We start from the raw sequence: 27,553 nt of genomic DNA on the forward strand, positions 1-27,553 counted from the left end.
CGCAGGCCCCGTCCACTCACGACCACCCCCCCGTAGGCCCCGTCCACGCACGACCCCCCCGCGGGCCCCGTCCAGTCATGACCCCCCCGCAGGCCAAGTCCACTCATGGCCACGTCCACTCATGACCCTCCCCCGCAGGCCACGTCCCCCGCAGGCCCCGTCCACGCATGACCACCCCCCCGCAGATCCTGTCCACTCATGATCCCCGCAGACCGCGTCCCCCGCAGGCCCCGCCCATTCGGGCCGAGTCCCCAGCAGGCCCGACCCTCGCAGGCCACGTCCAGTTAGCCACCCCCCCACCCCCCCGCGCCTCCCCTCCCCCGGGTGCCGCCCGCAGAATCACTTTTGGTTTCCCATTTGTTTGTCCGCAAATTCGTTCGGGCCAAGCGCCTTTGGCCCTGACTTCGGGGCAGAGTTGGGTGGAGGGTGGGCCTGTCAAGCCCCCGGTCAATCAATCGTATTTATTGAACGCTTACTGCGAGTCGAGCACAGTACTAAGAGAAGCAGCGTGGCTCAGTGGAAAGGGCCCCGTCTTGGGAGTCAGAGGACATGGGTACTAATCTCGCCTTCGCCACTTGTCAGCTGTGTGACTTTGGGCAAGTCACTTCACTTCTCTGGGCCTCAGTTACCTCATCTGGAAAATGGACGTGAAGACTGTGAGCCCCGCATGGGACAATCCCATGTGCCTACCCCAGGGCTTAGAACAGCGCTTCGCACATAGTGAGCGCTTAACAAATACCATCGTTATTATTACTAAGTGCTTGGGAGAGTACAATAAGCAGCATATATTTCTTCGATAAGTACGACCGGTGGATAGATACGATTGAATGAAAGCATGTCCTAGTGGCAAGAACACGGACTTGAGAGTCAGAGGACGTGGGTTCTATTCCCACCTCCGACACTAGTCTGCTTTGTGACCTTGAGCAAGTCACTTAACTTCTCTGGGGCTCAGTTACCTCATCCGTAAAATGGGGATTAAGACTGTGAGCCCCACGTGGGACAACCTAATCACCTGGTATCTACTCCAGTGCTTGGCACATAGTAAGTACTTAATAAATACTATAATTATCATTATTTTTATTATAATACAACAGAATTGTTAGACATCGTCCCTGCCCACAACGAGCTCGCCATCTAGAAGGGGAGACGGACATTAATATAAGTAAATAAATTACAGATATGGACATAAGTGCTGTGGAGCTGAGGGGAAGTGAATAAAGGGAGCAAATCAGGGTGACACAGAAGGGAGTGGGAGAAGAGGAAAGGAGGACTTAGTCAGGGAAGGCCGCTTGGAGGAGAAGCGCCTTCATTACGGCTCTGAAGGAGGTGGAGAGTAATTATCGAATATGAAAAGCAAAGGCTTCCCAGGCCAGAGGCAGGACGTGGGTGAGAGGTCGGCGGCGAGACGGATGACACTGAGGTACGGTGAGTAGGTTGATACCAGGGGAGGGAAGTGTGCGGGCTGAGTCGTAGTAAGAGAGCAGCGAGGTGAGGTAGGAGAGAGCAAGGTGATTTAAGGGCTTTAAAGCAGATGGTGAGAAGTTTGTTCGATGCGGAGGTGGATGGGCAACTACTAGAGATTCTTGAGCAGAACTGAGCGCTTTTGTAGAAAAATGATCCAGACAGCAGAGTGGAGTACGGACTAGAGTAAGGAGAAGCTAGGAGGGAGGGAAGTCAGCAAGGAGATTGATACAGTAGTCAGGCAGGATAGGATAAATTCTTGGATTATCATTGGTAGCAGTTTGGATGGAGACGAAGGAGTGGCTTTTGTGAAGGTTGAACCGATACAGGATTTAGTAACAAATTGAATATGTGGGTCGAACGAAAGAGATGAGTCAAGGATAAAGCCAAGGTTACAGGCTTTTATCTGATCTGATTATTGTGTATCTGCATCAGCATCAGCATTTAACACAGCGTAAATGCTTAAGAGATTCCACAGCTAGAAAGGCACCAGAGACGCAGGACCCAGAGACCCAAGACCAAGGAGTCACGACCACGGGCTGATCCAGGAACCAGGAGGATACAAAGAGACACCATCCCCGCCACATGCGGGGGGGGGGGGGGAGGGAGGGACGGACGGACGGACGGAAGGTGGGGGCCAGTGACCCCCGCTTTCCCAGCTGTGAAGGCATTTGGGGAATGGAGGTTGGGGGGAATGGAGGTCTGCAGGGATGAGGGAACGGGAGGGGATGAGGGGTTGGGGGGATGGAGGATGGGGGCTGAATCGAAGGTAACCCCGATGCCCCTCACTCTCTCTACCTCTCTTCCCGCTGCCCTTCCCTCTGTTTCCCCGGATAACGAAGTGACTCTGACTGGCCGGTCCTGGGAGCTCCGCCTTCCCACCGCCCCCCCCCCCCGAAAAGCCATTTGAGGGGGACGGTGGGGATGGGGAGGGCTTAAGTCTCCTGCTGAGGCAGTGGCTTGTCCAGAGGAGTCAGCGCTCCGCTCCCAGCCCCAATCTCCCGCGGCAGGACAGGATCTTCCCATGACCCTCTCCCTCCCTCCCGCTCCCCAGGAAAGCAGGCGGAGGTCCCGCGAAGAACTCAGGCGCCGAGGTTCGCTCTCTCCTCTCCGGTGGCCTAAGAAGCCTCGGGGCGAGCGGACGGCCTCCCTCCCTCCTCAATGGCCTCAGTCCCCGGTAAGGAGCAAGGGAGTTCGGCGGGGGGTGGGGCGGTGGGAAGAAGGGACAGGGCAAAAGGAGACCCTCGGAGGAGGGGGAGGAGGGAGGCAGAGATTATGGGAGGTGGGAGTGGAGGCAATCCGTCCCCCAGGATGCCCGCCCCGGCTGTCCGGACACTGGACAACAGCCCCGCCCCCGCCCGGCCAGCCGCAGCCCCAGCTGCAGGAAGGACCATGATCGATCGCCTGATTGGATCTAAAGTGCGCGGCCCAGGATGAACAGAGACACCCCCCCCCCAACCTCGCCCCCTCGTCTATGTCCGAACCTGCCGTCCCCACCCCTTCCCAGCCCTCTCCCCTCCAATACACACACACAGAGAAACCCGGCAGGAACACGGACAGAGACCCCTGGCTCTACGTGTGCCCTTGGGCAGGGTCCTGGGGTCAGGCGATGAGTGTGTCCGCGTCCCTCCCCACGATCAGGCAAAGTAGGTATTAGAAAGAGATGGGGGGGAAGGAGAAAGGGGGAGTGGGATAAAGGGAAGGAGATGGTGGATAGAACACGGCCTGGGAGTCAGAAGGACTTGGGTTCTAATCCCGACTCTGCCACTTGTCTGCTGTGTGACCTTGGGCGAGTCATTTAACTTCTCTGTGCCTCAGTTACCTCACCCGTAAAATGGGGTTAAGATTGTGAACCTCATGTAGGACAGGGACTATGTCCAACCCGATTAATTTATATCTTCCCCAGCGCTTAGTAAAGTGCCTGGCACGTACTAGGTGCTTAAGAAATACCATAAAAAAGCAGAGAAAAGGGGGATTGGGAGAGGGGAAGGGTGAAAACAAGGGGAGGGAGGAAGGGAAGGAAGAGAGAGGAGGTCAGGGGAGAGTTCCGGGCCGGTTCTAGGTTAGACTCCACGAAGTATGTTGGGTTGGCCCGGGATGTCCTCCCGCCTTCCCGATAGGCCGGGGTCAGAGCATCGTGGGGGTGGGAGGGGGCGGGCGTGGGAAAGACAGGCAGGGGGCTCGAAGAGCCAAAAAGCCAGCCAGGTCCGGCTCCAGCCAGACGGGGGAGTGGTGGTCCTGATGCGGCATTCTCCCCGCTGGCCCCGGCTATAACGCCAGCGAGGAGCGGCGCCGGCGACTCCCCCACTCCCCACCCCTCGTGGCACGGGCAGCACTCAGCGGTCTCACTGCTCATAACCAGAAGCAAAACTGTCCCCCTGCCCCATCACCCGACTGCGGGAAGCACCTGCACCCTCTGTCTCTCCCCTCCAGGCAGGCAGCACAGAGCGGGTGCCAGGAGACACCCCTCAACAGTCTTTCAGTCCCTCTCCCTCTCTCTCTCTCTCTCACACACACACACACACATGCACACGCGAGCGCACTCTCTCTCGCCCAATGCTGGCATCGAGCCACAGCCCTATCCCACTGGTCACTCAGACTGTCACTCACCCAGCCATGCAGCCAGGCCTGACGCCCAGGAACCACTGTCCCCCTGGTCTAGGTGGCTGCGACCTTCTCTGGCTGTGGGGCTGGATATCTGGGGTGCAGGAGTAGAGCCCGTTCCAGGGGTCAGCCCTCCCCCGGGGGCTGAGACGGTAGAGGCGGGCAGTGGGTGGGCGAGCAGGCTGGTGGCCTGCCCGCAAGGCTATTTTAGCAGCAGGAGGCTAGGCCTGACCTATACGGAGGTCCTATCCCTATGAGAAGGAAAGGAGGCAGGGACCTGACCCTTCCCGCGGATGACCCCGCCCTTCATTTGACACCCCTCCATGGGCACCCCCACCTTAACAATAATAATAATAATGATAATTTTGGTATTTAAACACTTACTTTGTACCAGGCAATGTACTAAGTGCTGGGCACTGTACCTTCCTCCCTTCCCCATGCCCTATGTGCGTGGTTTTTCCACTCCCCTTGAAGCCCCCAACTATGTCCAGGAGCCAACCTGGGGGACTGCCAGTAGCTGATCATAGTCTTGGGTTCACCGACCACTCCCCAAGACTTCCTAATGGCCTCTCCCTTCCCCCATCTCTGGCCATCCAGTCGGTGATGGCCGCCTGCCAGCCAAGACTGGACGCCAAGGACGACCTTTCGCCAGCAAAGGACGGATGCCCAGTGCCAGTCTGGACCTGCCCCACTTGGCCTCTCCTCCAGGCCACTGTTTTTTTGGGCCCCAGAATGCCTTTAGCCGGAAGGATCGTGCTGTGGGGCCTGTTCCTGCTCTTATCAGGTAAGGGGACGGGAGCGGCTGCTGTATCTGGCGTGGCGCCTGCCTTCGTCCAGGTAACAGGACCGCTGCACAGTCAGCACCTCCCCATGGACGGTATGCCATCGGCCCCAGCTGGAATCCTTTCGGAACACAGTCGGAGAGTTGGGGGTAAGTGGTGGTGGGAGGGGGACACCTGAGGTCCCATCTATTCCTCTACCAATCTGTGCCATCATTCCAGGTTCCTTTGGTCAGCTGGACCTTGGCTCTCGGGGGAAAAAGGAACTCTCCACCGGTCTCCCGCCGAGCTAGGGCACCGGGAAGGGTGGGCATCCAGCAAAGGCAGAGGCAGAATGGCCTGCTGCAGAGAGCGCAGGGCTAGGAGTCAGGAGACCCAGGTTCTAGTCCCAGCTCTGCTGTGTGGCCATAAATCAGTCGGCTCACCCATCTGTATCAAGGATTCCTTATCTGTACAATGAAGATAAGATCCCTGATCTTCCTATCTCTTAGACTGTGGGACTAGGACCAGGATTGTGTTGAATCTTTTTAGTTGTATTTCCACCGGGGTGCAGTACGGTGCTTGGCACCAAGGCAATGCTAAATCTATGCCAGCAGCGTGGCCTAACGGAGAAAGCATAGGACTGGGAGTCAGAAAACCTGGGTTCTAATATTGGCTCTGCCACTTGCTGACCTTGCATAAATCACTTAAGTCCTCTATGCTTCAAATTTCCTTATCTATAAAATGGGGGTTAAATCTCACTTATACTGTGAGCTACAGATTAACTTGTATCTACTCCAGTGATCAGCAGAGTGATTAGCATATAGTAAGCGCTTAATGAATACCATAATTACACCAGGGTCACCGCTGTTATTATTATTCATTAACAAGGGATCCCCCAGTCCAGTCTTCCAGCTGATTCCCCTTCCTGGCTGCCAGGCCTCTGCTGATCTTATCCCAGATTCATTCATTCATTCATTCATTGGTATTTAATGAGTCACTGTGTGCAAAACAATGTACTAAGCGCTTGGGAGAGTGCAGCATAACAAAAAACAGACACATTTCTTGCCCACGACGAGTGTACAGTCTAGAGGGGAAGACAGACATTTATATAAATAAATCAATTAGATGCTTCCGGTTTTGGAAAGAGGCGGGAGTTGGGAGTCCAGCTGGGAGTCCTCAGAGATGACCTCGGGATTACCGGGATCAGCGCTCAGACATCCCAGCCACAGACCCCCGAGGTGCAGAGGGGGATCAGGAGGAGGGGGATGAGTCTGGTCGTGGGGTAAGGAACGCGGGGGCCTGGCTACGGCGCTTGGGGGTCTGCTCACGGAGGCCTTGGTTCAATAGCCAAGACTCGGGGTAGGGCAGAGGCTGGGGCAGGAAGTAGAGCAAGGAAATGACCTGACACCGGAACCACGGGCAGCATCAGGTTCAAGCCACGTATCACGCCTCGTGTCCTCCGGCCCAGAGTCACCCAAAATGGAACTTTTCCCCTCCCCCTCCCCTTGGAGTCAGGTCGTCGAGGGGCGGGATCCTCGGGGAGAGCGTTCTCCGGGATGCGGGCGGTGTGCTCGACGGGAAGGCCGTGGCCCTGGAAATGCGTGCAGCCGTCCCCCTGTCCCCCGTCTCTGCCCCCTTCTTCAGGGACCGCGCAGGGCGAGTCCCGCATCCCCGCGGAGTCCCGCACCCACGCGGAGGACCGCCTCTTCAAGCATCTGTTCCAAGGCTACAACCGCTGGGTCCGTCCGGTTCCCAACACCTCGGACGTGGTGATTGTTCGCTTCGGCCTGTCCATTGCCCAGCTCATAGACGTGGTACGTAATAATGATAATAATAATGTTGCTATATGTTAAGCGCTTACTATGTGCAGAGCACTGTTCTAAGCGCTGGGGTAGATACAGGGTAATCAGGTTGTCCCACGTGAGGCTCACAGTTAATTCCCATTTTACAGATGAGGTCACTGAGGCACAGAGAAGTGAAGTGACTTGCCCAGTCACACAGGTGACAAGTGGCCGAGCCGGAATTCGAACCCATGACCTCTGACTCCCAAGCCCGGGCTCTTTCCACTGAGCCACGCTGCCGCCGGCCCTCCTCGCCTCAGGCCCAGGGCCCGGGGTGCTGAGGGATGGAGGGAGGGAAGGGGGACCGGCCAGACCCTCGGGCTTCGGGGAAAGCCGGGGAGGCGGCTGGAGGTGAGGGGCGGGAAGGGACTTCGGCCTCTCCATCCCCTCTCCTTTCCCTGACAAGTTCCCTCCTTTCCCCATCCCACCCTGGCCCTGTTCCCAGGATGAGAAGAATCAAATGATGACGACCAACGTGTGGCTCAAACAGGTGACGTCAGGCGAGGCGTGGGAGTGGGGTTCTCCGACATGATTATTATTATTGATTCTTAATCGTGTTTACTGAGCACTTACTGCGTGCAAAGCACTGTACCGAGCGCTTCCCCCAGAGTCCCTGGACCCGAATCGAACGGGGAGGGACAGCAGAAATCGCCTCACATCGATTGTAATTGTTTGCCAGAATCAGCATAACTGATTGCCAGTGCCCTCTACAGTGGCAAACTTAGACAGGGGTGGAACAGGTGTAAAGGAGGCAGGGGAACAGGACATGGTGGGGGCGGGGGGACTGTGAGATCTCCCCCTCTAGGCTGTGAGCTCGTTGTGAGAAGGGAACGTATCAACCCACGCCGCTGGACTGTTCTCTTCTAAGTGCTCAGTACAGTGTTGTGCTCACAATAAGCCTTCCTTAAATACCACTGATTGACGGGATGCAGGGGTGGGGCGGGGGAAGGCAAGGGCACTGGAGATAGGGAGCGGGGGTGAAACGGGCACAGGAGACAGAGGATGGGAGGCGGACAGAAGGTCAAGAGATGGGGAGGCGGGGGCAGGAAAACAGGACACAGGCGGCAGGGGCAACGACTTTCCTGGTCCCGGCCAGAGCTGGCTCCAAAGCCTTGCCTCGTGGAGAGGTGAGGTGGACGGTCCCGGAGGGGTGGGTCAGTCGGCCGGCCAGGGCAGAAGGCTAAACCGTGCCCCTGAGCCGCTCCTCCGCCCTCGGCCAGGAGTGGCAAGACTACAAGTTGCGCTGGGACCCGTCCGCCTTTGATAACGTCACAACGCTGCGGGTGCCCGCGGACATGATCTGGATCCCCGACATCGTCCTGTACAACAAGTAGGTGCTGGGAGGCCGCGTCCCTCCCCCTGCCCCCTGTCCCCCCGTCCCTCCCTCCCCCTCACCGCCTCCTCTCCCGGGTGGCCGGAGTCACGGGGTTTCCCGGACTCCCCCATCCCGGATCCAGGGAATCGGGTGGATTCCTGGGGCCCTGCCGCTCCCTGGTGGCCGCTCCTTCCCACGCCGATCTTCTTCTTTCTTTCTCCTCCTTTCCCCGGCCTCCCCGGCCCCGGAGGGAGGAAGGGACACTTTTTGCTGCCATCTCCATTCACTCTAGACCGTAGAGCCCATGGGGGGGGGGGGGGGCTCAGTGATTCGCTCGACCCCTCCCAGTCAGTGCGCACCTCCCTGGAGAGAATCCCCCGGAGGAAACACGGTCCCTGACCTTGGGGACACCCTGTATGATGGGGATTCAGGACGTACACGCACACACACACTCAAACATATTCCCTCCAGTCTGATGCTGACACAGAACACCCACACGTCCCCCCCCCCTCCCCGCCACACACATATAGTGGCTCAGTGGAAAGAGCCTGGGCTTCGCAGTCAGAGGTCATGGGTTCGATTCCCGGATCTGCCACTTGTCAGCTGTGTGACTGTGGGCAAGTCACTTAACTTCTCTGCGGCTCAGTTACCTCATCTGTAAAATGGGGATTAACTGGGAGCCTCACGTGGGACGACCTGACGACCTTGTATCTACCCCAGCGCTTAGAACAGTACTCTGCACATAGTAAGCGCTTAACAAATACCAACATTATTAATATTATTAATCACCAAGCCCCACAGGAAAGCACCTGCCTTGCACAGACAGAGGAAAGAGAGGGGTGATCTACTTATCGATCTGGCTCGGGCCGAGCTGCGGGTGGCCTCGGGGACAGAGGGCGCATGCAGAAGCCCAGGTGCAAAGGGTTTTCCTTCCAGACCCGTTCGGGGGTGTCCCTGGTGTGGGGCGGGGAGTGTCAATAGGAGGGGCGGAGCACGATTGGTCGGGGCCTGGTCGGACTGTGGGCAGTCCGACCCTCGCTCATCTCCCCAGCGCCGATGGAGAGTTTGCGGTGACGCACATGACCAAGGCCCAGCTGTCCGCCTCGGGCACGGTGCGCTGGGCGCCGCCCGCCATCTACAAGAGCTCCTGCAGCATCGACGTCACCCACTTCCCCTTCGACCAGCAGAACTGCAAGATGAAGTTCGGCTCCTGGACGTACGACAAAGCCAAGATCGACCTGGAGCTCCTGCAGCAGACGGTGGAGCTGCGCCAGTTCTGGGAGAGCGGGGAGTGGGCCATCGTGCGCGCCGTGGGCACTTACAACACCAAGAAGTACGACTGCTGCTCGGAGATCTACCCCGATATCACCTACTGCTTCCTGATCCGCCGCCTGCCCCTCTTCTACACCATCAACCTCATCACGCCCTGCCTGCTGCTGTCCGCCCTGACCGTGTTGGTCTTCTACCTGCCTTCCGCCTGCGGCGAGAAGATCACCTTGTGCATCTCCGTCCTGCTCTCGCTCACCGTCTTCCTGCTGCTCATCACCGAGATCATCCCCTCCACTTCTCTGGTCGTGCCCCTCATCAGCGAGTACCTGCTCTTCACCATGATCTTCGTCACCCTGTCCATCGGCATCACCGTCTTCGTCCTCAACGTCCACCACCGGGCGCCGGGCACCCACACCATGCCCCGCTGGGTGCGGGCGGTCTTTCTAGGCCGGGCACCCGAGGGGCTCCTCCTGCGCCGGCCCCGGCCCACCCCCCAGCTGCTGACAGCCCCCGGGATGGGAGCCGGGGCCTCCCACTACTGGCAGGACACGGGAGTCGACGAGGAGGAGGAAGACGAGGAAGGCTGGAGGGAGCCCCTCCATCGCCACTGGGCTCACTCTGGCACTGGGCCTCCTCCCGGGTCTGGGGCCCCCCAGCCCGTCACTAGTCTCCCACTGTCCAGCAGCATCCTCGAGGCCCTGGCGGGGGTGCAGTACATTGCCGACCACCTGAAGGCCGAGGACGCCGATTCCAAGGTGAGTTGGAGGCCGGGAGTGGTGCCTGGCACTGGCTGGGAATACCGGGATGGTACCAGCCTCTCCCTTCCTGATCCATCCCCAAGCCAGGCTCCTCTTGCCCCCAGAGGCCGCCTCTTGCCAGCGGGCAAGAGCAGGGTGGAGGACTGATTTGTGGGGAGAGTCGAAGTCTTGAAATCCGTATGGGGCCCAGCCACCCCAAAAGACTGCCGGAGGAGGGGGAGAGGCAGAGCTGTCCAGCATATGGGACCCCGGATGTCCAACCACAGCCTTAGGTCTTGGCTTCCAGCCCCCTTCCCCTGAACGTCCCCGAGGGGCCTGACACAGTTTGGACAGAATGACCCTCGAGTCTTTGGGAGATCAGGTGGGAAGGTGGGAGGCCTGGACAGACGAGCAACCCCGAAGCACCGCAGCCCTTCCCCTTCGCCCCTCCCTGAGCCAGGCCAATACTGTCGGGATCCGGCTTGGGCTGTATGGAAGGGTCTCGGGGCGGGAGGGGGAGTGGCGTTGTCCTAACTAGGGTAGACACCCCCCACCTTCTCCCCGTGGTGACACCGCATGCCTGGGCAGGTGAAGGAAGACTGGAAATATGTCGCCATGGTCATCGACCGCATCTTCCTCTGGCTGTTCGTTGTCATCTGTCTGTTTGGTACCATTGGGCTCTTCGTGCCCCCGCTCCTGGCCGGCCTGATCTAGGAGCCGAGGCTGCAGCGTCTTGGGCGGACCCGAGCTGACCCTCCCTGCCCAGCCCTGGGAGCCTCAGAGACAACGCTTCTGGAAGATCTTGCCAGGCCCAGGGCATGGGCCCCGGAGCCTCTTCTGTGTGGCTGCCATCAGCTTCAGCCTCCACCGTGCCGTCTCCCATAGCGCTCCTCGGCCCGCTCCCGCGGGAGCGGCAGCATCCCCCTCCAGCATGAGAGCGGAGAGCAGGCGTGCCGGCCTCGGCATCCCCCTCCAGCATGAGAGCGGAGACCAGATGTGTCAGACCCACCTGGGCCCAGGGGAACGGGCCCAGAGTCTCTACTGTACTGCTTCCAATAGTGCTCCTTTTCTTCCCTCCCAATCCCACACCCGGGATTCCCAGCATCCCCCTCCAGCCCCAGAGCAGGGACCAAGCATGCCAGCCCCAGCTAGATGCAGGGACGGGGCCCAGAGCCTCTACTGTGCAGCTAGCCTCAGCCTCTGTCTCCTCCATGCTGTCTCACCTGGCCTTCATTGTCCACCCACACGCATACATGGGAGCCCCAGCATCCCCCTCCAGGCCCAGGGCAGGTCCCAGTTCAGCTCGGTCCTCTCACCGCCCCTGCCACCGCCTCCCTACATTGGTAATGGTTCTGTCCGTTCCTACAGTCCCTCGGTTGCCTTCTCTGGACTCCTGCTCTGCCACCTGTGGGGGACAGGGAAGCTGGTTCCAGGAGACCCCCCCCTCCTCCCCAAACATCTTCCCACCCTTTGCCAGGACCCTCAGCTCCCGCACCCCTGAGGGCCCCTGAGGGCTGACCCGACCTTGGGGGGGGATGAGGGGAGAGGGAGGAGGAGAACTGACCTTGTTCAGGGGTGGAGGTCAATTCAGGCTCCCGCCAAGACGAGAAAAATCTCCCAACAACCCAAAGCAAACGACACGGTTTTAATTCTACCACGCACGCACACATAAAGAAAGGGGAAGGAGCTGTCCGACAAAGACCCCACAACACACGTTGGAAGGTGGCTGCAGGCCAGAGACCTTGCCTTCACCTGGCTATGCCATGGAGGGAGACGGGGCTGCTCTAAGCACCCCGCCGCTGAGGCAGCAGCCGGACTGCGCTCCACCCATTAAATAAACTCCTTTATACACTGTACAAGCAGTGCTCCCGGGCTGCGGGCCTGCCCAGAGCCGGCCCCCGGCCCAGTGGGGCCCCAAAGGGTCACTTGACCCAAGAACAGACAGGCCCCTTCACCTGCCCCAGTGACCCCGCTGTCCCCTGAGCAGACCCAGTGAGTGGGGAGGGGAACGGAGGGTGGGGAGGAGATCTGAGGTTACAGCAGCTTCTAGGCTCTCAATGGCTCAGTCTTCTATATACAGACACTCCCAAACACACCCCCAGCCCCCCTGGCACACCCAAGGGAGGGGAAGAGTAGAGGGAGGTCGGGGCGGGGAGGGGGGGAGAATCGTGCACAGAGTGGGTGGGGAAACGATCGGGGGAGGGAAGAACCCCAGCCATCTCTTCCTCCTCCCCTCCCCACAGAAAACTAATGTGACGACAAAGCCAGGCAGAGGCGGGGCACCGGGGGAGGAGGGGTCGGGAAGGGACGAGGAGGTCAGTGGGCCGAGGGCTGCTGCGTCTGGCCGTGGACCTTGGCCTGGTCCACAGCGTCCAGCAGGTTCTTGGCGTCCACGGCCAGAGTGTGGGAGGCGGCCAGCATCTGCCGTTTGCACTGCTCGCTCAGCGAGGTCACGGCGTTCTGCTGGGCCAGGCGCATTTTGCTGATCAGCTCCGCCAGGTCCTTGTTCAGCAGCTTCTGGGTCCCCTCGATCTGCCGGGGGACCCCCCAAGGGGCGGGGCTCAGTTCAAAGGGACGGCAAAGCCGGGGGAGGTGAGTGCGGGGCTGGGGTAGAGGTGGGCTTGGGTGGGGAGGAAATGGGACAGAGGGATCAGTAGAGACTCCTAGCTCAAAAGCCCCTCCGGATCTGGGAGACTGACCTCTGGACGTGCAGACAGTGGCAGGGTAGGCAGGATGGCGTCGACGCTCCCAATCAACTTGCGCAGGGTCAGGCCCACATTCTGGGATTGGGGGGAAAGAGCCCGGTGAGGGACCCTTACCTTCACCCAGCCCTGGAACCCTCAGAAGTCTTTCAGGGAGCAATGATGGGTAAAGCATATTATGGGAAATTCGACTGGATTGGGGGCCAGGTTGGCAGGAGGTGCTTGCTGCAAAACATGGCCTATGTCACCCACCTAATTGCTGACCCCTGCCTTGACTCAAGGACACCCTCTTGGCCAAGGACACGCAGCCCAAATCCCTGCCTAAGGTGGAGATCTGGGACTCACTTCATAACAGAACACCCAGTTAAATCTAGTCCCGGCCTCAGCTTGCGGCTAGGAGGCACTGGACCACTTGGAAAATGAGCCAGGGGAAGGAGGGAGAATGGATATGTGACAAAGGGAGGGGCCACTAACCCACAAAATGGGGCTGATCTGTGAGGCCGTGGCGGGCACCGACCCACAAGGGCCTGGGAGCCATAGAGGAAGGTGACCAGATGTCCCAATTTCAGTAAGACAGTCCTGAAATTTCAGGTTGCAGGGGGATGGGATCACTTGGGAAGAAAATGGCCAGCTCATCTAAAGGCAGGGGTGACATGGGACAAGGGCCCCTGAGCTAGGGCTTGGAAAGGCCTTCCAACCTCTCCGACCCAGTTCAAAATTCTGTTAATGCCCTGTCTCGTGTTGCACACTCTTGCTCACCCTAGGTGCCCCAATTCACTGGCCTGGACAAGGCCCTAAGTGACCAGTGAGGGGAGGATATGGGAGTGGGGGTGGGGGGTGGGGAGAGGGTGTGTGACGTGGGTTGGGTACCTTTAACCATCTCTGCCTCTTTGTCTCCCACCTTTTTTCTCTCTACTCCCCACTTTCTCTTCCCCCTTAAAATAGCGGCTTCCTGGCGAAGCCCAACCCCAGGCACAACCCAGCCCATAAGTCTCACCTTTACCACAACGACATAGTTCTCAGGGGGCAACTGGCCCAGCTGGTTCTTGAGCTGCAGGACGGCCTTGACCAGCTCCATGACGTTGACATACACCATGTCATCAGTTCGATCCAGATTGGCCGTTGGATGGATTGACTGCAGCGTGGGAGGGGGGAGCAGAGGGTGGGTGGGGGGCAGCGCGGAGCGGGGGGAAAGTAGACGGCTTGTCCATCTATAGCTCTGCTCCCACCCACTAGATGCTGCTCTCTCCAGCTGCCAGGCCTCCTGGGCACCTGGCTAACAGGGGAGGGCTCAGGAGCCAGGTGCCACCGGACTTCGACCTAAGGTCGGACAATCCTCTGGGCAGCCTGGCGTCCCCTGGCCGGCAGGCACTGAGGGCTGAGGGATCCATACCCAGACTAGGAGTCCACCGCTCTCAATTCAGCTCCTCCCTGGCTCCCCCCAGGCCAAGCCAAAGCCCCCCCACCCCCACCCCCGACCCTTCCCACCCGGAATCAGGTCTTCACCCACCTGGGCTCCCATTCGCGGGGGTTTCTGGGGAGGCCCGGTGAACTCCACTGCAGTGGGACACGAATAGACATATGGTGATGGCCCGACCCCAGCCCCTTGCCACAGGAGAAGGAAGTGAGAGACTCCAACCGCCGGGACCGGGAAGAGCGGGAGGAATCTCCGTTCCAACTGGTCAGCCTCTCCCCAACCCCCGACAGGGCCTGGGCCCAGTTCTTCTGTTCCTTCCCCGGTGTCTCCGGGACCCTAGCATTACACGCAGGGTCCTGCGGAATACCCGGCCCCTCCCTCAGGATGATCTGACTCCTGTCTGGACTCCCTAGAAGCTTTGCCAGGGGCCAATACACTCACCAGCCCCACCCCTGGCCCCCGGTTCTGCTATTCCAGAGGGCGCCTGAGGCCCAGCAGGGCTCCAACCCTCCCAGGTGGACCAAGTCTCCCCTTCTCACCCCTGCCCAATGACCCTGCTGCTCGGCTGTCAAGGCAGAGGCCAAGAGCAGAAGGGGGGTGGGGGGACAGTGACCCGGTGGAAGTTACTGGTTCCCCCCTGCATAGGCAAGCTCCATATGGGACAATAAGGCGGCCCGACGCCCCAGCCCGCCCGGCTCTGTCCCTGGAAGTCGGGGATCCTGCGGGAGGAGAAGGAGAGATGGCCGGGTTGGGTGGACCACAGGGAGGGCACATGGAGCTGGAGGACACACTCAGAAACGAGAGCAGGGTGGAGCAGGTACACTTACTATAGCCGCTCTCCTTCTCAGGGGTCTGTGGGGAGAAGAAACGGAAGTTGAGAGCATGTCCACACTCTACCCCTCCCATGACCTCTCCCTCTCAGGGAGCCCTGCCTGGGCCATAGCTTTCAGCTAAGGAGCTGGCCTGGGAGAAGGGTTTCTAGGGGGCAGAGAGCTGAGGGTTCTAGGGGGCAGAGAGCTGTATCCTGGCAGGCACAGGGCAGCCAGAAAGGAAGCTGGGATGTAGGAGTAGAGTAATGGATGCGGGGAGATGGGGACCACTAGAAACATGCAAAAGGGGCTGGAGAAAGGGGGGCATGGAACTGAAATGAGAGGAAATCCAGCCGTATCCCACTAAGACCGAGTACGGACCACAGGCAGGGGGACCTTGGCCACTTACCACGGGGGACTGATCATTCACGTACACAGTGGGATCCTGCAAGGGATAGAAATGGCCCCACTGAGAACCTCAATCTCAGCTGGAGGGAGAGGCAGCCCACAGTGCACAAGTGTGATTGTATATGTGTTTTATCTCTCTCTCTCTCCCCCTGTCAAACCTTGCAGTCCCAAGTGATTACTGATAAGCCCTGATTCTCCTCCCTCCTCACGCTCCCCGCCACAGCAGCCATACCTCCCCAACCCCTCAAACCCCTCTCAAACCCGCAGGCTCAGGTTTTGTGTTCAGAGCCCTCAACTCAGATGAGGCTGGACACAAACTTGTGCAGAGACTCGACCAAGCACTGGGAAGAGACGGAGTGTTCGGAGTCACTCGCTCCATTAATGGATTTCCTTTAAGCTGATGCTGATTTTTTCTGGGGCCAGAATGCTAGTCCTGAGTGAAGTCCTGATTCTCCTTAGGGACATTCGCCACCCTCTTCAGACCCCTGAGCCCTGCCCCATCCCAGCCTCTTGCCCCCTCCCCAGACCTGTTGCCCAGTGGAGTCCTCGATAGTTTGCCCATGTTCAGCCAATGCCTACTTCATCCATCCAGGGGGGATCTTCTAATTTCAGTGAGCTCAGGTCCAGGGCCCTGTCCTACGGGACACAGCGGGGCCTGGCCAGGGTACTTAAGGCTGGGGGTGCACGAAGATGGGCACACATCCCGGAGCCAGACGGAGCGCCCAGCCTAGGGGTCGCACAGACCCTCCCCCGCTGCCACCCACCAGGCTCTTCTCCTCCTGTCTCAGCCAGCGGTTGTCCTCCACCATCTGCTTCTGCTGACACTCCAGGAGCTGACGCATCTTGGTCCTTTCTGCCTCCCACAACTGCTGGGCCTCCTCCCGGCTCCCCGGCTGGATGAAGTCCTCCTCCTGGGGGTGGAGGGTGGGGCACGATGTGAGGGCATGACGTGAGGACATGCCGTGATGGGGGGAGCCTGCCGAGAGGGCCAGACTCAACGGGGGAAGGACGGGGAGGAGCATGCAGTGAGGGTCAGAGCCTGCAGGAGGGCAGAGGGGGAGCATGCCATGAAGACCGGACCCCGCATGCCTTGAGGGCTGGACCCTGTGAGGGGGGCATGCCCTGAGGATCAGACTCCGCGGGGGGGAGGAGGGCATGCTGTGAAGGCTGGACCCTGCGGAGGGAAGGCAGGGTGGAAGACTCCACCTGGACAGGCCTCCTTCTGGCCTGGGGCAACTTGAGAATTGCTGGTCTGGGCCTGGCCTGGGAGCTGAACCAGGGCCTAGGCTGGGGATAGGCCAGGCTGGGCCTGCTCCTTGGACCTAGGGCTGCTCTTGGTGGTTGGGCTTCAAGGCCCGGAGAGAAGTAGGAGGAAATGATTTGGTTAAGAATTGGTACTGTGGGGTTGTCCTGTGAACCGCTCCCGTTGATGCTGTCGACCTTTCTCTTGGGCCTTAGCCAGCAGCAGCCTCTCCTGTGTCTGCCCTTGAGGCCCATGACCTCACAAGAACATTGGCAAAGCAGTGGCAGTGAGAAACCAGGGAACAGGGCTAGCTTTCCTGCTAGCTCACCCCCCCAACACCTATGGCCTCTTTGGCCCCACCCCACACTCCTTCGCCTGCCCCCCACCACCCCCACCCCTGCCGGAGAGGATGGAGAGTCTTTACCCAACACTCCCAATCTCCACACACTTCAGGAGCGGGGGGGCGGGGGCAGATAAAACCCCCCTACCCAAACCATAAGGGCAGGAAGGGAGGAGCTGGAGCTCAGCCACAAGAGCAGGCCAAAATGGTAGTCTCGTGGCAGGGGGCGAGGCACTGGGGCCGGCCCCCCACCCCCAGAAGGATGAGGCTGGAACGGTTCCTTCAGTTGCCCGGTTGTTCAGTTCTGACTGCTAATATGGCTGTCATGGCTGTCAATGTTGGGTGGGCCCTGCCTGCCATTCCTCTTCAGAGGGTCCCCTGGCCCTACCTGGCCCCCTGCTCCCCACCCAGGAGAGGGGCCGCGAGGTTCACCGTCCTAGGGCCTTTCCCTATGCTCAGTACAGAGCTTGCAACGAGTAAGCACTTGGCAAATGCAGTGAACGACAATGAGCCAACCAGGGTGAGGACGCTCCCTACAGGAGCAGCGCCGCCACAGTCCTTCAGGTGCCCGTCGCCGTGCCAGCCAACCGCAGCGCCGTCCTCCCGGGGGTGGGAGCCTGGCGGCCCGACCCTCTTACCCTCATGCTGTGGCGCTTGAAGACAGCGTGGCGCTGCAGGGGTGGGGTGTGCAGGGAGTCTGCCGGCAGCGGGTACTCCATGGGGCTGGTGAGCGTGGGCGAGCTGGCACACAGGCCCTCCGGCACCTGGGCCCAGGAGCAAGAGGTAGCAAGCACGAGGACAGGGCGGGGTACAGACTCCGGGTTAGTAGCACACGGGCTGCACACGGGCTGCACACGGACGCGCACACGGAGGCAGGGAAGCGCGCGGGAAGTCCCGCTCTGCAGAGTGTCACAGAGCTCGGCAAAAACAACATCTGATCCAAGAACTCGGAGAGATTTCCAGTCATCAGACCTGGGCCGGGCCCAAAGCAGACATTCAGTGGGGACGGGGAGAGGTGGTCGGGGGAGGAGGAAGAAGGGCAAAGGGAGGAGGCCGGAGGCAACGGGAGGAGGAAGCAGAGAGGAGGAAGGCGTGAGGGGAGAGTGGGAGGGTCAGAGAAGAGCGAGGGGGTATAGGACAGGGCCGGAGGTCCGTAGTCCTGAGTCACTGCCAGCCCTGCACTGCCCTCCTGGGAGGCCAGGCCACTATTCAGGGCCTCGGTGTCTCCTTCCGGACAACCGACATACTAACTCTGCCCCCGTTTGGGAACCGCCCCCCGCAGTCTGTTCAGGACTCAGAACGGACTCGCACACATGCAGGCACATGCACACACACGTGCACACCGTCCGAGATTGCCAACGCAGGTCGGCTGATTGAAATCCAGGCGTGGCCCCGCCGTGGCCGAGAGAACATAGAAAATGGACGGTGGTGCTCCAAGGGGAGGTCTCAGACTGCCGGTGGGAGGGAAAATGGGGAGATCCAGAGCCTCAAACATTACCCTCCCCACCTCACCACGACCCCGCAGGTGGGCTTTTACCTGGAACTGCAGCTTGGGAGTCAGGAGATTGGCCTGGGGCAACGGCGGCTTGCACTTGGGCCTGCTGGGCTGTCGAGGTAGGGAGCAGACTGGTGATTCCACGGGGTCAGGGGTGGGGGGAGGGGGAAGCTTGGGGCCACATCCAGGCTAGCTGAATGGACCTGGGGGTCCCTGAGGTAAGGGGGACCGTAATTGGAGGAGAGACAGCGGGTAGGGGTAGAGGAGGCCCAGGGCCTAATGGCTGAGAGAAGAGAGAGAGGCTAACCTTGGGGGGCGGCTCCTGGTAAGGTGAGGGTTCCATAATTTTAGGGGGTCGGTAACGGTTCCGCTCCTGCTCCTTTGCGATGTCCTTTTCTATCTTATAAATGTCGCTGGCAGAGGCGGGGCGGAAATCGGAAAACAAAGTTATACGGAGAACATTCAAGGAGGGGCACAAGTCGGAGTGTGGAGAAACGAGGGGAGAGGACTCCTCTTGACCAGATGGCATCGCTGCAATGTTAAACCATGGCCACCCCCACCTCCGCCTGGTTCCTCCTACCAGCCCGGGCCCCACCCTCAGCTCCTCCTCTTTCCCCTCCCCGGCCCACCAACCTGAGGCTGCACACAAGTTCCGTGAAGCGCGGGCGGTCTTTGGGCCCATAGTCCCAGCAGCGGGTCATGAGGGTATAGAGGACCGGGGGGCAACCATCGGGCTTGGGCAGCCGGTCCCCCTTCTCCAGGACCCCGATCACGTCCTTGTTCTCCAACCAGAAAAAGGGCTGCTTCCCAAAGCTCAGAATCTCCCACATGCATACAGCTAGTGAGGAGGAAGCAGACAGGATATCAGTTCCCAGACCAAAGGATCCCCACACCATCCCCTGACCTCCAAAGAGGCCCATCCTATCTCTCTTTGCCCCCAGAACCATCCAAGTCACCATCGGCACTACCAGGGTCCCAAGTGACCACAATAACCTTGTCGGGCTGGCCAAAAGCAACGTAGGTCCCAGCCACTAGCCCCGGCCCCTTGGAGCCTCGGACTACCACTGGCCTCTGCCCTTATGAGCCCTTGCACTGCCACTGGCTTGGCTCCCAGCCACTGGCCCCTGCCCCTATGGAACCTTGTGCTGCCAGTGGCCTCCTCTCCCACCAATGACCACTGCTCCTAAGGACCTTTGTGTTGACCCCAACTACTGACCAATTGCCCCATTAGGGTGGGAATAGGCAGGTATCATAATGCCCTTTTGCCCATCATTGGCCATAAGGAGGGGAAGTGGCTTCAGGGTCCGACCAGGAGAATCGACCCCAAGGAAAGACCGTGGAGGTCCTACATCCCTCGGCAGTGGTCGGGCCAGGTCAGAATTACATAGTCCCAGGTGTGTAGGTGGGTGGGAGGGGCAGACAACCTAAGGGTCAGCCTCTGGGTCCAGGGTCGTTCTGGCCAGTCCCCAGTACCCGAAACCAGTCTTAAGGTTTGGGGGTCACAGCTCAGGCCCCAAATCCAGCTGTGACCGGGGCCACCACTCCCCACGATCCACACGTCGCCCCTGCCACGCAGCCCCTCACAATGCCCCCCGCTCCTCGCTCACCAAACATCCAGACGTCACTCGCCGTGGTGAAGCGGCGGAAGTTGATGGACTCGGGGGACATCCACTTGATGGGCAGGCGGGTGACTGAGGCTGGGGCAGGGGGAGGGGGCATCAGAGGGAGCCCAGAGGCAGTGGGAAAGGGTCAGCAGGATCAGCCCCCGCCCCTCAATCCTTCCCCACCTCACCCTTGTAGTAGTCCTCCTCCTCGATGTAACGCGAGAGGCCGAAATCCCCAAGCTTCACACAGTCCGTGGCCGCCACCAGCACGTTCCGGACGGCGATGTCCCTGCACGGGAGCAGACCGGGGCTCAGGTCAGGGTGAGGTCGGGGCAAGGGACCGGGTGGGTGTGGCCAGTGGGAGAGGGGAGGATGTGGCCAATGTGGTATTTCTGGCCCGGCCCCAGGGGCAACTCCCACTCAGGGGTCTACAGTCCAACTCTGACCCCTCATCGAGAAGCAAAAAGAACACTTTAATCCCCATCGCCAAGTCCTCCCATCCTATTGAGGCCCCGCCGCGGATCCAGAGGGGCATTTAAGACCACTTCAACTCCAGCTCTGGGGCTGGGGGCCAGAGACTGAGACGAGAAGGGGGAAGAGGAAGACAGGCAGGGAAGTAGCAAATTCAAGCTCCAGAGGACTGAAGGCTGAGGGAGTTTGGGGGTCTGTGCCATGTTGGTGCCAGAGCAATGGGGCAACCCGGGTCCTGCCAGCGCCCTGCAACCTGGGTCCTGCCAGCACCCTGCAGCCGGGGGACAGTCCCCCACCATTCTAGGACTCAAGGGCCTCTCTGCATGGCCAGAATTGTTTGGGCCCCAAGGAGACCCCAGTCCACAAGCCAGCCTGGCCAGAATAGGTGTGTTTTACGAGATCCTGCCCCAAGACTATACGACTGCCCCTAGTAAGCCCCGGTCCTCCTCCCTGCCCCTCCCTGGTATCCCCTGCCCACCCTATGCCCCAGCCACCTGTGAACACAGTTGAGGCCCTCCAGGTAGGCCATGGCCTTGCAAATCTGCAGCGAGTACAAGATGAGGGTTGGCACCTTCAGGGAAGTCTTGTTCTGCTCCAGATAGTGCCCCAGCTGCAGGGGGCAGAGAACCACAGTCGGTCGTGGAAAAGAGCAGAGAGCTACCGCTCACATCACCGGAGGAGTGCAACCCTCCTCCCCCTCCCAACCTTCACCTTACGGAGCAAAGCCTCCCCCACCCCCCAGCTTTAAGGAGTGCAACCTTCCCCACCTCTCCAAAGGGGTATAGCTCCATGATGATCCATGTGGGTTCTTCCTCGATGAGTCCGATGAGTTTCACAATGTGAGGGTGATCCAGGTTCTTCATTAGCACTGGGGGGTTGGAGTCCCAGGACAGGTGGTCAGAAGTTGAAGCCCCAGGGCGGAAGGGGATAGGGCTGGGGGGTGGGGGTCGGGGTCAAGGAGGTCAGAGCCCCAGAAGTGGGGCAAGTCAGAGCCCCAGAAGACGGGGAGGTCAGGGGACAAAGTCCCATTATTAGGGGAGATCAGAGGTCAAAACCCAGACAGGGTGTCAGAGAGGTCAGAGGCCCAGGACAAGGGAGCAGAGGTCAAAGAAGTGTCAGAGCCTCAAGACAGAGGGGGTCAGGGAGGTCCCAGGCCCAGGGAAAGGGGAGGTCAGAGAGACCAGAACCCCAGACAGACGTGATCATAAGTCCAGGGCAGAGGATTACTGAGGGCATTATTCCAGTAACCTGGGAATATTTTCTCAGTAACCTGAGAAAACTCTGGCAAACTCCTCACCCCCTAACCCTTCACCTCTGTGAGGTTCCCCAACCCCTGCCCATTGCCAGGTGACCCTCCATGGACCACGCACCTTCAGGGCCCCCGCACAGTAATAATTAGGGTACTTGTTAAGGGCTTACTATGTGCCGAGCACTGTTCCAAGCGCTGGAGTAGATACAAGTTAATCAGATTGGACACAGTGCCTGTCCCACACTGGGCTCACACGCTTAATCCCCATTTTTTCCAGATGAGGTATCTGAGGCACAGAGAAAATAAATGACTTGTTCAAGGTCACGCAGCAGACAAGTGGTGAAGCCGGGATAAGAAACCATGACCTTTTCACTTCCAGGCCCGTGCTCTATCCACTACACCATGCTGGTTCTCCACGCCGCATAGATCCTACCCTTAGCCCACCCCACCCCAGCCCACCCCGGCCTACCCGCCTCTTTAATAAACTTCTCCTTGTTGTCCGGGGCACAGTCCTCTTTGCAGGTCTTCACGGCCACGCGGATATGCTCTCCTTTCTGCAATCCGAGACACCAAAGGCTCTTTCTGATGGGGTATTCTTGGCTAGCCCCACCCCCTCCACACCCACCCGTGGGTTCGGAAATCAAAGGTCGAGGCCCAGGGTCCAGCCTTCAATGTGGGGAGGAGGGGCAGGGGCAAGTAATGAGAAGGAAGGGGCCAAAGAGTAGATTTTGGTAGAGACTCACAGAATTCCGGTAGACGCCCTCATACACCTCCCCGAAGAATCCTTCTCCCAGAATCCGGCCCAGGACCACGTCCTCTCGGCCCACGTTGTAGTGAACACCTGGGCAGGAGTGTGGGGAGGTCCCGGGGTCGTCAGCAGGGGTCCAGCCTTGAGGTCCCCACAGCTGGACAGCTCTACCAGCAGTGCCTCCCCAATCAATGGCGAGCATGCACGTGTGCATGTGTCCACCCGCTTGCATGCATCCATTCCATCTCCCCGGTCAGCCTGGCAGTCCCCTGAGGTCAGGGACCTGCTCCTCCTCCCTCTGTCCCCCACCCTAGCCCCAAGCATCCAGTCTGGGCCCCATCCACAGGGGGTGCGGGTCGGATGAACCAAATGATGGGTGGTGAGGCCGCTGACCCTGAACCTGAAGGGAGCCACGTCCGGCAGTGAGAGGAGGAAGTCTGAGGCGCCCTCGCTGGCGATGGGAGGTGAGGAGGGCGGGGTTCACAGATCCCCGGGCTCCTTGGGCCCATGCAGAGTTTGAACGGGGAGAGGCAACCAGAACGTACCTGATGAGCGCTTCAGTGCCTCGTCTGGGATTTCCGCATAAATATCCGACTCTGGAATGACAGTCACCACTCCCGCCATCAACCAGGGGACCCACCACCCCTCATGCATCTCCTGCCCTTTTCCCTGGCCCACCACCCTCAGAGTAAACTGTCAGTCCCCTCCCATTCTCCCACTCGCTGACCCAGGCCAGGGACCCCATGGGCTCCAGGGATAAGTCTGAGAAGGGAGGGCGGGCCTAAGGTCCAGAAAGGCCAGGTCCTGAAATGGGGCTGGGAATCCTCACAAGCACGCCAGCCCAGGTGGAGGACAGGATGGACAGGACAGGATGGATGGGACAAGGTGGATGGGGCAGGGCGGACAGGGCAGAGTGGACAGGGCAGAGTGGACAGGGCAGGGGCTGGAGCCAGGACTTACCGATGCTGCAGCTCTCAGATAGCTGGGACCGCCGGTCCCTAGGAAAGGGGAAACAAGAGGAGACCGTCGGGTCAGAGGCCATGGCCGAGGAGGCCCTAGATGGGCCCGGGTCGGAACGCAGCGGGCAGGGGGATGGGTGGCACCGTCAGGCTCCCTTGCCCTGGGTCTCCCCTCTCCCATCAGCCTTGCCTGAAGACGCAGGCACTTCTCGGGTGGAGCACTGTGCCCACTCACACCCATAGATTTGGGGCTCATCAGGGCAGAGGCAGGGAAAGGTTGAGGTGAGATTCTGAGCCCGTGATGGCCCCCTCCCCCCGGGACCCCCTACTCACGGAGTAGGGATCTGGGGCAGGCTGGACCGCTTCTCGCCATCTGAATGGACAAAAGGAGCTGGGTGAGAAGGGGGCAGGGGAGAGGGAGGCAGGATGATGGGAAAGGAAGAAGGAGGGCGGTGGGAAGTATAGCGGGGAGGGGAGGAGAAAGGCGGGGAGGGTTGGGATGGGAAGACAGACATGCAAGGGCTGGGTTGGGCCAGGGGCACCTCCCCTCTCCCCTTCCGGGCACCGCACTCACTTTTCTGCGGGTGGACGATGAGGGTGCCTTCGGTCTGGCACTGCAGGCGGCAGTAGCCATCAATCAGGTCAGCCATGTTCTCGGCCTCGGCCAAGGAGCTGGTTTTGATGGACAGGGACTGTCGAGGAGGTTGAGTAATGGAAGGGGGCCCGGTGAAGGGCGGACCCTACCTGGGCCTCCTGAACCCCTCCCCTCCCCCAGGAAATCTCCAAGCCCCAAGGTTCCCCGCCCAGACCTGAGGTGTTCCCACGATGCTCAGCTGCAGCAGTGCCGTTCCCTCCGCCTTGGGGGTGCACCGGATGGATTTGATCTGGTGGAACTCAGCCAGGCAGGTGGACTGGAGCCGGTGGAGGAGGGAGCGAGGATGGTTGTCAGGGGAATGTCAAACACCTCCTGCCTCCCACCGTGGTGCCCTGGTTACTCCCCAGACGTCCCCCTACTCCGGCCAAGTTGATGCCGTGGCTCCTCACCAGCCCCTCCCCCCGGCCCCGCTCCAATTTGATGCCTGGCTCCTTGCCCTCGACCCCCTGCCGCCGCCATCACCATCCCTCGCCCCACCTTGTTGTCCTGGCTGGTCATCTGACGAATGCCCTTAGGCCCAATGACTAGGTCCACAGTGATGTTCCACCCTTGCTGCAAGGAGGGAGGACAGAAGGACAGGCTGAAGAGGGACGGGGGGAAGCGAGCCCACTCCAGGCCCTTTCCCCAAACTCATCTGAAACCTGAGTTTCCCAGGAAAGCCACAGCCGGGGATTACGCCAGGCCTCAGCTCTTGCTTACTGGCACCAGAAGAGTCCTCCACTTCCAGAAAGCCCTCCCAGATACTCTGCTGGCCCCCGGAAGATGAATCTTCCCTTTCCTTTTCCCCGGAGGCTTGACAGATGCAGTAATTATTACCCTCGTCTGCCATCGCTGGTGGTTGGGGTTAAGGAGGCCCAGGCATTCGGGCTCCGGGAGAGGATGTGGGAGGGTGGGGTACTAAAGGGGGGTTGGTTCTAGAGGGTGCCATCCCAGGGTGGGGCATGCCCCTGTGAACTGGGTGTGGGGAGGGGGTCCCGGGAGGCTGTTACTATGAGATCGCAGCGGTAGGTCTCCTGGTCGATACTGGCGAAGCCGGCAAGGGTGTTGAAGAACTTCATGACGCACTCTTCCTCCCTCAGCGAGGCGTACTGCTGGAACGTCTGCTGGATCATCTTCCGAAACTGCTTGGGCTGCAGAGGGAGGCGGTCAGGGGGCCCCCCACATCCTACATCCCACATCTCCAGGGATCCCAGGCCCCAGTGACCCGAGTATGGTCCGAGGACCCCAGACCGCACCCGGGGGGGGGGCGTTCCAGAATGGCTTCTCCCCGCCGCCCCGGCCTCTCACCTTCAGGGTGTCCTGCATCTGCTTCGGGAAGAACAATTCCAGACCCACCTCCTTCCTAGAGACAGAGACCCTGATGATGCCCAGCCCCTGGCCCCAGCCGTGGCCCGGCCCCTCCCCTTGGTCACCACAGTGGGGGTCGGTCTGAGTAGTGGGTCTCTCCTTGATCAGTACTAGGGGTTCCGTGGCCCCTAGATGAGAGATGGATTCCCCACCCTGAGGGTCAGGGGGCTCGGGAGGGGAGGGAAGGGGAGGGAGAGAGGTACTCACTCCAGGAGTTCAAAGTTGGACTTCTTATCGAGCGCGTTGTGAGGCATGTCCTTGTAGAACCTCCTGGGAGGGGAGGCGCCATCAGCATCATGGGCAGAGAGGATGGAGTTGGGGTCTCTGACCCTAGCCTCACTACTGCTCTCCAAACTTTCTCCACCCTACCTATCCTCTCCTTTCCCACTACAGCCCAGCATACTACAGCCCAACATGCACACTTCATTCCACTAACACCAACCTACTCCCCGGACCGACCTCTCTCGTCTGTCACCGCTGACCTCTTGCGTACATCCTCTCTCCTGCCTGGAACTCCCTCCCCTTCAAATCTGGCAGACCATTGCTCGCCTCGTTTTCAAAGCCCTCCTGAAATTGTATCTCCTTCAGGAAGCCCTCCCTGATTAATCTCTCCTCTCCGCACTCTTTATTCCTAATAATGATTACTTCAATACCTCCTCATCACCCATGCCCCGCCCCGAAATATAGCACTTATTAAAGATCTTTCAACTCTGTTAGTTCTCCCTACATACAATTTATTTTAGTGTCTGCCTCCCCCATTAGATTGCAAACTTCTCAAAGGCAGAGAAGGTGTCTACTCATTCCATTGTCTTCTCACAGGCTTAGTTCAGTACTTGGAACTAAGAAGCAGCATGGCCTAGTGGATAAAGCACGGGCCTGGGAGTCAGAAGGACCCGGGTTCCAATCCCAGCTCTGCCATTTGTCTGCTGTGTGACCTTGGGCAAGTCGCTTCACTTCTCTGTGCCTCAGTTAGCTCATCTGTAAAATGGGGACTAATCCCAGCTCTGCCCCTTGTCTGCTGTGTGACTATGGGCAAGTCACTTCACTTCTCTGTGCCTCAGTTACCTCATCTGTAAAATGGGGATTAAGAGTGTGCACTCCATATGGGACAGGGGCTGTCCAATCCATGTAAGCTTGTATCTGCCCCAGCAGTTAGAACAGTGCTTAACACATAGTAAGTAAGCACTTAACAAATGCCATCATTATTATCATCATTATTCTGTCCAGAACGTGGGCTAAATCAGTTTTATTTTTATTTATTCGTACTGATGCCTGTCTCCCCTCCTCTAGACTGTGAGCTCGTTGTGGGCAGGGAATGTCACTGGTTATTGTTGTATTGTACTTTCCCAAGTGCTTAGTACAGTGCTCTTAGTCCAGTAAGTGTTTAATAAATATGACTGAATGAATGAATCAATCAATCAATAACCACCAACTGGGTGATTGAGTGTACCTGAGTTCCAGACAGCCGAGCTGCAAAGCCATGCCCTCGCTGACCTTGCTGGCGTAGCGCTGCATGTAGTCATGCCGGAGCTGCAGGGGTGAATTGGAGGTGAGAACCCACCAGCCCCAGAGAGAGAGAGAGAGCCCCCCTCCTCATCTTCCTCCCCATCCCTTATGCTACCTGCTGGTAGAAGTAGAGCAGAGTGGTTCTGTCCTCTTTGAGCTGCTCCAGGAAGCCCTCGGGCAGATAGCGGATCTGCAGATCATACCTGGGGGGAGAGAGGAGCCTAGTCTTCAGGGAGGGGAGGTCCCGGGGCCGGGGTGGGGGGGCAAAGGGGGTGTAGCTAGGGCAGGAATTCCAGAGGAGAAGGCCTGGAGGGAAGGAGGGAGAGCTCGGGAAAACTCCCAGGCCCCCTCCTCCTGGGCCTGTACCCAACCCCCGCCCCTGCACTCGCCCTTGGCCCTAGCCCGGCCCGCGACCCCAGCCGCCCACCTCCACTCAGCCTCCAGGTGTAGACACTGGTACTGTTCCTGTACTTCGCCCACCGTCATCAGCGGGTGCAGCCAGTGAATCTCATCCGACTTCACGTGCTTCAGCCGCAGCCCATAGCACTGCAGCAGCTGCACGTCAGGCCCGATGCGTCCGCTCAGCAGGATGGAGGCGATGATCTCCTGCAC

The 27,553-nt window shown here is 59.5% G+C and overlaps 2 protein-coding genes across 5 annotated transcripts in view; one reads left to right on the forward strand and one right to left on the reverse strand.

The window, feature by feature from the left end:
* The first annotated feature begins 2,270 nt into the window (after window positions 1–2,270).
* On the forward strand, window positions 2,271–11,842 carry CHRNA2 (cholinergic receptor nicotinic alpha 2 subunit). 3 transcript variants are annotated; one of them, XM_029052686.2, is made up of 7 exons: window positions 2,271–2,638; window positions 4,663–4,849; window positions 6,471–6,640; window positions 7,113–7,157; window positions 7,888–7,997; window positions 9,034–10,006; window positions 10,703–11,842. In XM_029052686.2, exons 1-7 carry the CDS (start codon window positions 2,486–2,488, stop codon window positions 10,871–10,873), a joined length of 1,809 nt encoding a protein of 602 aa, XP_028908519.1. In that variant the 5' UTR covers window positions 2,271–2,485; the 3' UTR covers window positions 10,874–11,842. The 3 variants fall into 3 exon arrangements, with proteins under 3 accessions (XP_028908519.1, XP_028908520.1, XP_028908521.1); XM_029052688.2 differs by having other exon boundaries at window positions 2,272–2,638; window positions 10,577–10,788; XM_029052687.2 differs by lacking the exon at window positions 10,703–11,842 and having other exon boundaries at window positions 9,034–10,565.
* Window positions 11,619–27,553, reverse strand: part of PTK2B (protein tyrosine kinase 2 beta) — a 40,093-nt gene continuing 24,158 nt past the window's right edge. The window contains exons 3-31 of one of the 2 annotated variants that reach the window (XM_029052684.2): window positions 27,369–27,547; window positions 27,057–27,144; window positions 26,886–26,965; window positions 25,643–25,705; window positions 25,376–25,430; window positions 25,078–25,218; window positions 24,566–24,640; window positions 24,243–24,344; window positions 24,008–24,125; window positions 23,767–23,806; window positions 23,435–23,472; window positions 23,020–23,070; window positions 22,470–22,567; window positions 22,196–22,280; window positions 21,245–21,345; window positions 20,972–21,087; window positions 20,195–20,295; window positions 20,010–20,099; window positions 19,036–19,240; window positions 18,710–18,815; window positions 18,445–18,513; window positions 17,546–17,671; window positions 16,089–16,235; window positions 15,326–15,361; window positions 14,935–14,959; window positions 14,201–14,247; window positions 13,688–13,825; window positions 12,688–12,768; window positions 11,619–12,520 (exon numbers count right to left, since the gene is read on the reverse strand). In XM_029052684.2, the coding sequence (XP_028908517.1) occupies window positions 12,305–12,520; window positions 12,688–12,768; window positions 13,688–13,825; window positions 14,201–14,247; window positions 14,935–14,959; window positions 15,326–15,361; window positions 16,089–16,235; window positions 17,546–17,671; window positions 18,445–18,513; window positions 18,710–18,815; window positions 19,036–19,240; window positions 20,010–20,099; window positions 20,195–20,295; window positions 20,972–21,087; window positions 21,245–21,345; window positions 22,196–22,280; window positions 22,470–22,567; window positions 23,020–23,070; window positions 23,435–23,472; window positions 23,767–23,806; window positions 24,008–24,125; window positions 24,243–24,344; window positions 24,566–24,640; window positions 25,078–25,218; window positions 25,376–25,430; window positions 25,643–25,705; window positions 26,886–26,965; window positions 27,057–27,144; window positions 27,369–27,547 (2,817 nt within the window). In that variant the 3' untranslated portion in view covers window positions 11,619–12,304. The remainder of the gene's footprint in view (window positions 12,521–12,687; window positions 12,769–13,687; window positions 13,826–14,200; window positions 14,248–14,934; window positions 14,960–15,325; window positions 15,362–16,088; window positions 16,236–17,545; window positions 17,672–18,444; window positions 18,514–18,709; window positions 18,816–19,035; window positions 19,241–20,009; window positions 20,100–20,194; window positions 20,296–20,971; window positions 21,088–21,244; window positions 21,346–22,195; window positions 22,281–22,469; window positions 22,568–23,019; window positions 23,071–23,434; window positions 23,473–23,766; window positions 23,807–24,007; window positions 24,126–24,242; window positions 24,345–24,565; window positions 24,641–25,077; window positions 25,219–25,375; window positions 25,431–25,642; window positions 25,706–26,885; window positions 26,966–27,056; window positions 27,145–27,368; window positions 27,548–27,553) is intronic. The other variant, XM_029052685.2, reaches the window with a different exon arrangement.

This window comes from Ornithorhynchus anatinus, chromosome X2 (assembly GCF_004115215.2).
Source record: "Ornithorhynchus anatinus isolate Pmale09 chromosome X2, mOrnAna1.pri.v4, whole genome shotgun sequence".
NCBI lineage: Eukaryota > Metazoa > Chordata > Mammalia > Monotremata > Ornithorhynchidae > Ornithorhynchus > Ornithorhynchus anatinus.